At 45.6% G+C, this 13,555-nt stretch overlaps 1 protein-coding gene across 1 annotated transcript in view; it reads left to right on the top strand.

The window, feature by feature from the left end:
- POLN (DNA polymerase nu) overlaps positions 1 to 13,555 on the top strand; it is a 144,095-nt gene that overhangs the window by 114,262 nt on the left and 16,278 nt on the right. The window contains exon 20 of the mRNA XM_027598346.2: positions 10,280 to 10,362. Within this exon, the coding sequence (XP_027454147.1) occupies positions 10,280 to 10,362 (83 nt within the window). The remainder of the gene's footprint in view (positions 1 to 10,279; positions 10,363 to 13,555) is intronic.

Here is a 13,555-nt window from a genome sequence, read left to right as displayed (position 1 = left end):
AAGTATATATTTCTAAACACATGGGTCAAAGAAAAAAGTCACAAGGGATATTAGAAAGTGTTTTAAGTTCAGGGCGCCTGGTTGGCTCAGTTGATGGAGTGCACGACCCTCAGTCTCAGGGTTGTGAGTCCGAGCCCCACATTAGGCATGGAAAGTACTAAAAAAAAAAAAAAAGGAAAAGAAAACTTTTTTAAAAAAGAAAATATTTTGAGCTAGATAAAAACACAACATGTCAGAAATTATGGGATGCAGCTGAAGAAATACTCAGAAATTTGTGGCATTAAACGCTTATATTAGAAAATAAGAAAAGTCTACGATAAAAGCTTTAAGCTTTCACCTTAAGAAGCTAGAAAAATAAAAGCAACTTAAATCCTTACTAGAAGGAAGATAGGAGGTGCAGAAATCAATGTAATAGAAAACAGAAAAATAGAGAAAATCAAAGAAACCCAAAGCAGGGTTTTTGAAAAAATGAACAAAACTGATAAACCCCTAGGGAGACTGGTGCGGGGTGGGGGCGGGGGGGGAGCAGCAATATCAGGAATGAAAAAGGGCACATCAACATGAATTCTACAGATATTAAAAGAATACTAGGGAAATATAATTAACAACTTTATGTCCATAAGTTTGATAGCTCAAATTTCTTGAAAGATACAAATTACAAAAACTGATACAAATATGAAACAACTTGAAAGCTTTTTATCTATTAAAAAAGTTGATTTTATAATAGAAACCTTCCCAGTGCTATATGACTTCACTAGTAAACTCTATCAAACATTTAAGAAAGTAATGCCATCCTTTATAAATATTTTCAGAAAAGAAGAGTGAATATTTCTCCAGTCTTTTTATGAGGCCAGAATTACCTTGATTCTAAACAAAGATATTGCACAAAGAGAAAACTGCAGACCAGTAGACCTCATGATCATAGAGGCAAAAATTCTTCACAATATTAACAAATCAAATCTAGCAATGTAGAAAAAGGACAGTACTCCATGACCAATTGAAGTTTATCCAAGGAATGCACCGTTAGTTTAACACTCAAAAATTAATGTAATTAATGATATTAAGAGAATAAAGGAGAAAAACCACATAATTATCTCAATAGATGCAGACAGGGATTTGACAAAATTCAAGATCTATTCATTATAAAAATATAAAAATTTTTAGTGAGCCAGAAATAGAAAGGGGATTTCCTCAATATGATAAAAGGCAGAGATGAAAAACCTATAGCTAACATCTTAGTTAGTGGTGAAAAAAATTATTTTTCCAAAGAATAGGAGCAAGGCAAGAATGTCTACTCCCACAACTTCTATTCAACATTGTGCCAGAGGTTCTAGCCAGGGCAATAAAGCAGAGGTAGGCAATAATAAAAATAAAGGGGATGCAGTTTGGAAAGAAAGAAGTAAACTATCTTTCCTTGCAGACAGCATCATCATGTACACAGAATATCCTAAGAGATTGACAAAAGATGCTACTAGAACCAACAAGAATATTTAGCAAGGGCATAGGAAACAAAGTTAATGTATAAGAATCAATGGTATTTAGGGGCACCTGGGTGGCTCAGTCAGTTAAGCATCTGCCTTCGGCTCAGGTCATGATCCTGGGGTCCTGGGACAAAGTCCCACATGGCATCAGGCTCCCTGCTCAGTGGGGGGTCTGCTTCTCCCTCTGCCCCTCCCCCTGCTCATGCTCTCTCTCTCTCTCTCTTGAATAAAGTCTTTAAAAAAAAAAAAGAATCAATGGTATTTATGTATAGTACACTAAACAATTGAAAAAAATTTTAAAGTAAAACAATACAATTAAAGTATCATCCAAAAGCATAAGATACTCAGGGATAAATTTAACAATATATGCATGTGACCTGCACACTGAAAACTACAAATATTGCGGAGAGGAATTAAGACCTAAACAATGGAGAGACATATACTGTGGTCATAGATTGGAAGACAATACTGTTGTCAATTTGCCCCAAATCAACCTGTAAATTCAGCATGATCCCAATCAAAATCCTAGCAGGATTTTCTTGCAGAAATTAACAAACTCATTCTAAAATTTATATGGAAATGCAAAGAGCCTGGAGTAACCACAATTTTGAAAAGGAGGAACAAATTTTGAAGACTTTTACCTGACTTCGGAACTTGCTATAAAGCTATAGTAATCAAAACAGTGTGTTATTAGTGTAAGAATAGCTACATCGATTATTAAAACGGAACAAAGTCCAGAAACAGGCCCTCACGTATATGATTAATTCACTTTCAACAGAGGTGCCAATGGAATTTGGTGGGGAAAGAATAATCTTTCCAGTGATGCTGGAGCACCTGGATATCCACTTAGAAAAAATGAGCTTTGATTCTTACCTCACACCATATACACAAATAAACTCAAAATGGATCATAGATCTAAACATAAAAGTTCAAACTATAAACATTCTAGAAGAACACAAAAGAGAAAAAATCCTTTCATGTTTGGGACAAAGATTTCATAGACAGGACACCAGAAGTACCAGCTGCTTAACTGAAAAATTGATAAATTGGGCTGCATCCAAATTTAAAAGACCTGCTCTAGTACTACACCAGTAGACAATGAAAAAGCAAGCGACAGACTAGGAGAAAATATTCATGGTACACATCTCTGACAACAGATGACTGTCCAAATGTGTACAAAACTCTTACAACTCCATGATAGGAAGACAACCCTCAAAAGATTTAAGCAGACACTTCATAAATGCCAATAAGCACGTGGAAATATGTTCAATATCTAGTTATCATGGAAATGCAAATTAAAACCACAATTAGATACCTCTCCATACCCACAAGAATGGCTAAAACTAAAAAAACTAATAATCACTGTTGGCAACGATGTGAAGCAACCACAACTCTCATATGGTGTAGCTGGGAGTGTAAAATTGTCAACCATTTGGGAAAAAATAATCCTTTCTTATAAGGTAAACACACATTTAACATACAAGCCAGCAGTTCCACTCTTAGGTATTTATCCAAGAGAAATAAACATACATGTGTAAACAAAGACTTGAGTCAAAATTCCTACTAGCTGTATTCACAGTAGTCCTAACTTAGAAAAATCCATGTCTATCAACAGATGATTGATATGCAGATTGTGTCAAAGGAAAATTATCAGCAAGGAAAAGAAATGAACTAAGGATATACACAGCAATGCAAGTCTCAAAAATATTATGCTATCTGGCATGAAAATAGACACATCAATCAATGGAACAGGATAGAGAGCCGAGAAATAAACCCACGCTCATATGGTTGATTAATCTATGACAGAGGAGGCAAGAATATGCAATGGGAAAAAGACAGCCTCTTCAACAAATAGTGTTGGGAAAACTGGACAGCCACATGCAGAAGAATGAAATTGGTCCACTTTCCTACACCATACACAAACATAAATTCAAAATGGATTAAAGACCTACACGCAAGACCTGAAACCATAAAGCCCCTAAAAGAAAACACAGGTAGTAATCTCTTGAACACCAGCCTTAGCAACATATTTATGGATATGTCTCCTGAGGCAAGGGAAATAAAAGCAAAAATAAACTATTGGGACTACATCAAAATAAAAAGCCTTTGCACCGGAAAGGAAACCACCACCAAAATGAAAGGGCAACCTACTGAATGGGAGAAAATATTTGCAAATGATATATCTGATAAGGGGTTACTATCCACAATTTAAAGGAACTTATACAACTCAACACCAAAAAATAACAATAATAATCAAAGTTTTTAAATAGGCAGAGAACCTGAATAGACATTTTTCCAAAGAAGACATGCAGATGGCCAACAGATACGTGAAAAGATGCTCAACATCACTCACCATCAGGGAAATGCAAATCAAAACCGCAACGAGATATCACGTCCCACCAGTCAGAATGGCTAGAATCAAAAAGACAAGAAACAACAGGCATTGGTGAGGATGTGGGAAAAAAAGAACCCTCGTGCACTGTTGGTGAAAATGTAAGTTGGTGCAGCCGCTGTGGAAAACGGTATGGAGGCTCCTGAAAAAGTTAAAAATAGAAATACCATATGATCCGGTAATTCTACTACTAGATATTTACCAAAACAAAAGGAAAAGACTAATTTGAAGACACAATGCAATGCAACGCAATGTTCATTGCAGCATTATTTACAATAGCATAAAGATATGGATGCTTCCCAAGTGTCCATCAATGGATGAATGCATAAAGATGTGGTATATAAAATATATACACATACTGGAATATTAGTCAAACACAAAAAAGAATGAAATTTTGCCACTTGTGACAACATAGATGGACCCAGAGGGTATTAAGTTAAATGAAATAAGTCAGACAAAGACAAATACCATATGATTTCACTTATATGTGGAATCTAAAAACAAAACAAATGAACAACAAACAAAAAAACTAGAAACAGACTCATAAGTACAGAAAACAAACTGGTGGCAGCCAGACAGGATGTGGATGGGGATGCATGAAATAGGTGAATGGGATTGAGAGGTCCTCACTTCCAGTTATAAAATAAATAAATCATAGGATGAAAAGGGCAGCACAGGGAAATATAGTCAATGGTATTGTAATAACACGGGTGACAGATGGGGACTCCACTTACTGCGGTGGGCACTGGGTAATGTATGGAATTGTTGAATCACTACGTTGCACATCTAAAACTAACATAACATTGTATGTCAACTATTCTTCAATAATAAAAATTTTTGAACTATATTAAGCTGAGTGAAAGAAACCAAACATAAAAGAGTATGTACCATATGCTTCCACTGATACAACGTGTAAGGGAAATCTAATCTGCAGTGGTGGTAACTGTATGTGCACCTCCTGGGGCTGCAGAAGTGGGGGTGGTTTGACTTCAGAGGGCACAAGGCAACATTTTGGAGTGATAGAAATGTTCTGTACCTTGATTGTGCTGGTGGTGATACAGGTGTATGCATTTTTTAAAAATTCATTGGACTGGGGCGCCTGGGTGGCTCAGTCGGTTAAGCGTCTGCCTTGGGCTCAGGTCATCATCCCAGGGTCCTGGGATCGAGCCCCACATCGGGCTCCCTGCTCCGCGGGGGAGCCTGCTTCTCCCTCTGCCTCTGCCTGCCTGCCTGCCTACTTGTGCTCTCTCTCTCTCTCTCTGTCAAATAAATAAATAAAATCTTAAAAAAAATAAAAATAAAAATTCATTGGACTGTACTCTTAAAACGGGTGCAATTTATCACGTGTTAACTATACTTGAATAAATTAATTTTTAGAAACCAATAAAAGAAAGCACCAGGAAACCTGGCCCTCTCTGCCGACCACACCAACCTCCACTTGCAAGTTAGCCTTCAGCCTGCATCCCAAAACAGTCATCCTTCTTTGTGTTAAGCTGCTTCACACACTTCTCCTGCACGAGGAAGGGTCAGCCGACTTGGCCTTGGGGGGGTGTGGGGGTGGCTCACTACCCCGTCACCCAAAAGCAGAATCCCTCTGAGTTATCAGGAGCCGGAGGCCCTGCCCCACTATGGCCAGCAGAAATCCACACACAGAACTTGGCTTTGGCCTCTTGGCCATTTTCATCCTTTTTCGTGGGAACATTGTGTTTCGTTAGGGTGTTAGCTCTTCATCTCTGATCCATATTATGAATATTTTCTCCTAGTTTGTTGTTTGTCTCTTGTCTTCGCTTATGGTATCTTATGCCACACAAAAGACGTGGGGTTTTGGGTGGTGGTGATCTATCCACCCTTCCTTTCTCCACATCTAGACTTGAAGTCACGGTCAGAAAGCCTTCTCCTACATCCAGGTTACAGAGGAGATTGCCGTGTTTTCTGGTGCCCTTCTCCACACCGCTCTGCAGCAGTCCCAGAACCATGTACCAGGAATCCCGTCTTTGTTCCAGGGGACTTCCGCCTGTCATCGAGTCTGGCCCTGAGCTCTCTGTCCTGCTCTGGTGCCCTGGCTCTTCACGTGCCTACCACACCACCGCACTCTACAGAGTTTGCTGCCTGTCTTAACGTCTGGGCGGCTCTCCTGTTTGCGAGCCTTTATATCCCTCATCAATGTTAGCTTCTAGTTCTAGGGAAAAGCTTGTTGGTATTTTTATTGAGATCGCATTAAATACACAAATGAGCGTAGGGAGAGCTGACATCTTAATGATGTTGAAACATTTCAGTCAAGAACAAGGGATGCTTTTCCATTCAATCACATCTACTTTTGTGTCTTTCAGGAGGTTTTAAAGGTTTTTCATATAGGTGTGACACATTTCTCGTTGTTTATTCCTAAGTATTTTATCTTTTTCGTTGAAGTTGTAAATGAGGTCCTCTCTTCCATTGTATCTTCATTCTGTGGTTATTGGCATACATGAAGCCTATTGACTTGCTATGCTAATTTTATTTCCCACTACTTTATGAATTATTTTATCATTGATTCTCTAGGGATTTCCAAAATACTACCTTGTCATCTGCAACTAGAGATAGATTTCTTCAAATTTTCCAATTCTTATGCCCCTGATAATTTGGCTAATACTTCCAGAACAATGTTAAATAGTATTGGAGGTAGTGAGGACCCTTGCCTTGCTTCTGACCTTAGTAAGAATGCCTCTGGTGTTTCCCCATATAGTAAAATGACAGCTTTAGGATTGGGGTGTGTGTTTTACAATTTTAAGGAAGTATCCAACAATCCCTTTTTTCCCAAGAGTTTTTATTAGGAGTAGGTGTTGATCAATATTCATAGGAGGTAGGGTCTGTCATTTTCCTTTATTATACTCTATCTTGTTTTGGAATAACTGTTATACATACTTAATAAAATACACTTTTCTTCATTTTCCATGCTCTGAAGCAATTTAGACAGCTAGGAACTCTCTGGTCTCTGAGGTTTGATAGAACTCCCCTTTGAAACCATCTGGGCCTCGAGGGCTTTATAAGGTAGTTCCTTAATAATTTTCTGTTTTTTCTTTAGACATTCTTCTCTGGTCTGTTTAACTTTCGTCTCTACCGGGGCAAATTTTTGCAACTGTGTTTTCTTAAGAAATGTCCATGTCCACCCAAGTTTTTAAATTTATTTGCATAGAGTTCTGCAAAATAACTTGTTAGGATTTTTTTAACTTCTTGCATATGTTTAGTTACCTTCCCTTATTGTTTCTTATTTTGTATATCTGTGCTTGTTCCCTTTTGATTAAACCACCCGATGATTTGTCTTATTTTATTTTTTACAGGAACCAGGATTTTTATTTATTAATTTGATCTAGTGTTTTGCTGTTCCCTACTTCATCAATTTCTGTTCCCATCTTTATTCTAGCTTTATTATTTCCCTCCTGTGTGTTCCTTTGATTTGCTTTGTTGTTCTTTTTCTTATTTTTTGAGTTGAAAACCTGGTTTATGTACAGTTGACTCATGACCAACATGGGTATGAACTGCATGGGTCTATTTACACGAGGATTTTTTTGCTTCAGGACAGTACTGTAGATGTATTTTCTCTTCCTTATGATTTTCTTTTTTTTAATACTAATAAATAACTAAAAGATTTTATTAGAATTACAGTTGTGTTTCCACTAATGTACTTTTCCTGGTCCAAGATCCCACATTGCATTTAGTTTTATGTCTCTTTAGTCTCATCTATCTGTGATAATTCTTTTAGTTTTTTCCTTGCCTTATGATTTTCTTAATAACATTTTCTTTTCTGTAACTTACTCTATTGTAAAAATACAGTATATGATACACGTAACATGCAGAATGTGTGTTGATCGACTGTTATGTCATGGGTAAGGCTTCCTGTCAACAGGAGGCTATAAATAGGTAAGTTTTGGGGGAGTCAAAAGTTAAACCTGGATTTTTGACTGTGCAGGGATCTGCACCCCTAAACCCTGTGCTGTTCAAGGGCCAACTGTCCTTTCATTCTTTCACTGTTATTTAAATAAGTGTTTAGGGCTACAAAATCTCCTCACTGCTTTACATATAATCCACTGGGTCTGACATACAGTGCTTTCAGTAGAAGTTACATAATTTCTGTTTGTATTTTTCTTCACCCAAAAGTCATCTGAAAGAAGTGTTTTTTGTTTTATTTCTAGGTAGATGGGATTTGGTTTGGTTTTTTGTTTTGTTCTGTTTTGCGGGGAGGGGCTTTGGTTTTAATTTTTAGTTTTCTTGCACTGTGATCAGAATGTTATTTTAATATTTCTGCTTTGTGCAACCTTTTGATGTTTTCTATGTGTCCTAATGTATGATGGGTTATTGAGTGTGCCTTATGTGCTTAGGAAGAAAGTATGTTCTCTATTATCAGAGCATGGTTTCTTTCCATGTCCATAATATCTATTGATTGATTATGCTGTTTGGATCTTGTCACACTTTGGGAAGAAGCAGGTTCTGGGAGCATTTAATGCTGCTTTGTCAGAGAACTCCTGACTCTACAGCACTGAGGAGAGGTCACCTATGTGCTTGGTTGTGGGCGCCCTGCTCTAAAACGCTCCCTTCTTCCTTGCAGCTGCCATCCGAGGGTCTCTCTGGGCCCTTGTCACGGATGGTCCTGGGCAAGAAACAGGGAAAGCCAGTCCCAGCAAGTTTTTCAGCAGTGTCTTTGCCGAGCAGGCTTGGAGCACCTGTAGGATTTCCCAAATAAAGGGAGGGAGGGGGGACGGTGACCTAGGAGTTGACACATATTTGTTCTGAGCATGAATGCATGTTGGCTTCTTGCTTCTCATCTAAATAAAGCTGTTAATGATATCAAGTTCAAGGGTGAGATAAACAAGTGGGCAAAATGTCTTAACGCAGTGGAAAAAGCACAAAGGATACATTGGTACTTAGAAATCACGTGGTAAAAATTAGTGAGCTCTTAGACGCCAGTGAACATGGTAAAGTAGGCGTCTCTGAGGTTCTGTCCCCCCAGGAGAAACATCAAAAAATCAAGCAAAAACTGTCAGAACCAACTTTGTCAGAACTCTGAAAAACAGTCAACAGTTTACAGCAACCAAGGAAATGCTGAATCAAGAAAAAGGCAACCGCAGACCGTGGAAGAGCTTCGTGGCGTTTGCCCTTGGTGCACCCCCGCGTGGGACCCAGGTGCCTGGCTCCAGGGGGAGCAAGCAGACCTTGGTGCAAAGACTGGCATCCAGTCTGTTCTCACAGCAGACTGGCGACAGGCATTGTCTCTCCTAACTCAGAACTCACTTGGGGCAGACAAGTGGGGGGCACTGCTGGAGAACATCTGCTTGAAGTACAGGATGACAGGCAAGGCAAAAAACCGAGCACTGAAAGCCTGGGGGGAGCAGCTGGGGAGAACTTGGGGACCAGGTGCCGGGGCGGTCCGGTCGGTGGAGCACCCTACTCTTGATTTCAGCTCCGGTCGTGATCTCCGGGTGGTGGGATCGAGCCCCACGCCAGGCTCCACACTCAGCGGGGCGTCTGCTGGAGATTCTCTCTCCCTCTGCCCCTCCCACTCGTGCACCCACTCTCTCTCTCTCCCTCCCTCTAGAATAAATCAATCAATCTTAAAAAAAAAAAAAAAAACTGCTTGAGCCCTCAAAGCTGTCTGTGAACAGCAGAAAATTTAGAGAGCCATATGCACGCGCAGGGCAGCTCACACACTCAGGAAAGACCCAAGAAGACCCCAGGCTTGCTTGGGGCTGGTGTCTAGGCCAAGTGTCAGCTGGAAGTGAAGGCTCTGGCAGAGCTGCCCACAGCCCAGAGCTGAGCCGACCCACGAATATTGGGACAGGTTCCCTTTTCCCTTTCTATTTCCCGCCTCCTGAATCTGAAGCGCCTGCTGTCAGAGATCCCTGTACACCTGAGCCTCACGGCTGCACGCGGGTGGCTGGCAGGGAGGAGCGGCTCCAGGCACCCACCAGCCCCTGGGCTGCTTCAACGTGTCAGCTTTACCCTCTGCATACCACGCCCGCAGGACGGGCTCGCCCACCAGCCCCTCCATCTCTGTAAAGGCAAGGCTGAGGCTGCTCATCCATCCTGCTCGGCCTTCGGAGGCGTCCACTGGGCTCCTAGGCCCAGGCCCCCTCGCCCCGGGGGGAAGGCTTTCCTCAAGTTGGCTTGTACTCCTTTGGTGGAAGCACTTTCGGTTTTTGGTGTGCGACACCCGGGAATGTGGCCTGCTAGGCCTCAGCGTCAGCCTCTGTGCGGAGAACCGTGCCGAGCCAGATGGGCAGGTGCTGAATTCCCCCTCCCCATGGACAGGTTTGAAATGGTTAAGAGCCTGCAGAGAAAGAGCTATGACAGGTGGCAAGTGGCTTGGACTCATGCAGCCCCCTCTGCAGACAGGACGCTGATGGGCCTGACCACATGCCATCTTTCCACACAGGAAGGACATTACCCCAGAGCGTGTGACACATGCAGACAGGGAGCAGACCAAGAAGGTGGTGTACTCGGCGGTCTACGGAGCAGGTAGGCTGCAGGCCAGTCTCGGTGTCATCTGTAGGCCGGATGGAGCTGGCTCTTGTCCTGTGTCTGTGTTTAACTGTGGCTGTGCCTTAGGGACATCATTCTTGAGCCCCCAGAGCTCACTTCTGTGAGTTTGTGAGTGTCATTTACAAAACCTGATGACATCTGAGATGCACCAGAAACCAGTCAGACCACCATCAGCTCCTTTAGCGTCCAGCCAGCTGAGAGGACAGAGGCGCAGAAGTGACTGTAGACCACGGTTGCCCAGCCAGGAGGGATGCTGCAGGGCTGAAGCCCGACCATGTAGCCCCACTCCTACATCACACGGCTGTGCTGGGGGCCACTTCTGGGCTTTGAGATGCTCGTGGAGACCCCATCCTAACCTGACCTCCACCCCACCACCCAGGGCCTGAGGCCGAGCAGGCCTCCCTTCCTCTCCCTCCGATTTCCTGACCGTGGCTTATTAAATTCTGTTTAAACTTTTTTCTCCCTCTACGTCATGCTGAACCAGTGGGACCTCACGTCTCCTCAGGACAGCAAGGGAGAGGGTATGAAGGAGCTGTAGGCCAGCCAGCCCCTCCTGAAGGAAGGGCCCATCTGGCTGTGTGGACCGTCTTCTTTGGATCAGTCCTGTTTGAGCAGCAAGTCCCGTGCAAAGACACTGAGGAGAATTCATCTCCCTGCCACGGAGACCCTTCGTTCACTCAAGGAAAGGCAGCAAAAGGGGCGGGGCTTCCAGCACAAGAACATCCAGGCAGACGTGTCATCAATTATCTTTAAGAACCACCTTGTACCTCGGCATTGTGACCGTGGTGCCGGGGAGTGAGCAACTTGCGTAGGACGGGTCTGGAACACGCCTCCCGCCGGCCAGCCCGGCTCCGGTCCAGGCCCTCCCCAGTCCACAGAGCTCACCCTCACGCCTTCCTCTTGGCTTCGCTGTCCCCTTCTGGGCCATCCTTGACCACTGTATCAGCAATCCGCTTCCGGTAACATATTCATGATCGGTGTCCGTGGGTCTCCAGGGCTGCGGTCTCACCGGCAGCTCCACCAGGGAGCACGTCAGCAGCCCTCAGGTCTTGCCACTTGGGGCCCCCAGTGTAGGCAGAGCCCGCCGCACAGTAGCTGTGTTCTTCAGAGCCGGCAGGATGGTGCTGCACACTTATTACACAATCCCAAGTCAGTACCTCCGTGACTGTTGCTGTGCCGCTGCTTAGAGGCAGGTCTGCCCACCCCCCAGGGGAGGGTCACACCAGGGCGTAAAGACCAGGGGGCAGGGCCACGGAGGCCACTTTAGAGTCTGCTGCACACCCCTTTCCAAGCTTGGGTCCCCGGTGCAGTGCCCGACTCGACCTCCTCCTCCAGGAAGCGCCCTGCTTCCCCCGGAGCGCCGCCCACTCTCCCAGCCCGTGGAGCCCCACAAAGCAACTCTGCTGGCTCTGCCTGTGGCTAGGCACACAGCAGGTGCACAATACATACTTACCAAACAAATTCTCAAACTGTGTAGTCCTTTGACCCTACCTGTGAAAACATTTTGTGTACAGTTTTTGGGAAACAGGCTAAGAGACTTTGTTTGAAAGAATTGAACTCAGTGGTGATGGTGGGATGACTCAGACTGGCTGGTCTGGCTCCTCTGCCGGGCCTCCCTCTGCCGGGCCTCCCTCTGCTGCGCTCCTGAACCTTCCTGGGCTCCTCTGCCGGGCCTCCCTCTGCTGGGCCTCCCTCTGCTGGGCCTCCCTCTGCCGGGCCTCCCTCTGCTGGGCCTCCCTCTGCCGGGCCTCCCTCTGCTGCGCTCCTGAACCTTCCTGGGCTCCTCTGCCGGGCCTCCCTCTGCTGGGCCTCCCTCTGCCGGGCCTCCCTCTGCTGCGCTCCTGAACCTTCCTGGGCTCCTCTGCCGAGCCTCCCTCTGCCAGGCCTCCCTCTGCTGCGCTCCTGAACCTTCCTGGGCTCCTCTGCCGGGCCTCCCTCTGCTGGGCCTCCCTCTGCTGGGCCTCCCTCTGCCGGGCCTCCCTCTGCTGGGCCTCCCTCTGCTGGGCCTCCCTCTGCTGCGCTCCTGAACCTTCCTGGGCTCCTCTGCCGGGCCTCCCTCTGCTGGGCCTCCCTCTGCCGGGCCTCCCTCTGCTGCACTCCTGAACCTTCCTGGGCCACTGTCGGGGGCGGGGGGCAGCCTGCCCCCAAATTATAGTACATCTTGGTGCCGCGCATCCTTGCTCCAGAATCTGTGGGCAGAATGTTGCCCCCGCTTCCTGGCAGGCAGCGCGGGCTGGAGTCCTAACTCTGTCCCTCCTGGATCAGTGACTTTCTGCAGGAAGGTCCCTCCACCTCTGTGCCCTAGTCACCTCCCAGTCGGTGAAGAGCTGGCTTGTTGGAGTGGGCCTGGCACCAGCCGACTCTCATCTTTGGCGTCAGCCACCACTCCGGCACCCGTACACAGCACCAAGCGACAGGCATCTGTGTGCGGTGGTGGGGCTGCCACCTTGGCTGGAGCTGCCAGCGAGCGATGGGCGGGAGTGTGCGGGACACTCGGCGCAGCTTCATGCAGACGGCAGGATGCACCCAAGTCAGTCTTCACTTCTGTCGGTTTGGCACCTTCTGGAGTATGCACTTTATTTTTGCCGGAGAGGAAAAGAGCTCCACTTGGTAAATAAGCAGTGAGTCATCAGCCATGATGTTGGTGAAAAGAGTAATTTGGCTGCTTTTAGCCCTGATGGTGACACAGTTCCCACCCCGAGCCTCCGTTTCTGCTGTTCCCGCTGTCACGGGCCAGCTCCACCACAGATGACCAAGCCTCTGCCGGTGTCGGCACATGGCTGTGCTGTCCTCCCCACGGGCGAAGCCAGAGTCTTGTCGGGCGAACCCGTTGGGTCTCCTGGGCTGCTGGGGGCCCTCTGGGAACGCAACACAGACGCTTCCCACCAGCTGGCTTTCGTGGTTGCGATGATGTGTTTTCACTGGGGGTCTGGAAGCGGCTACTCTGAGTGCTGGGGGCACCTCCTGGGTCGGTGCAGTCAGCGTGAGGACCACAGTGAGAGCTGAGGAGAAGCAGCACTGTGACATGAGCAGAGAAGGGGTCCGAGAGGGACTTCACATCTGTGCGGCCCCGCTGTGGCCCACGGGTGGGGCAGCCTGGCCCCCGCCCCTCCCCCAGATTCTGCCAGAAGGGCCATCGCTGCCAGAATGATGGTGACCACCACAGAGC

Source organism: Zalophus californianus, chromosome 2 (assembly GCF_009762305.2).
Source record: "Zalophus californianus isolate mZalCal1 chromosome 2, mZalCal1.pri.v2, whole genome shotgun sequence".
Lineage (NCBI taxonomy): Eukaryota > Metazoa > Chordata > Mammalia > Carnivora > Otariidae > Zalophus > Zalophus californianus.
The sequence above is the reverse complement of the archived record's forward strand: the minus strand, read 5'-3'. Positions and strand labels throughout refer to the sequence as shown.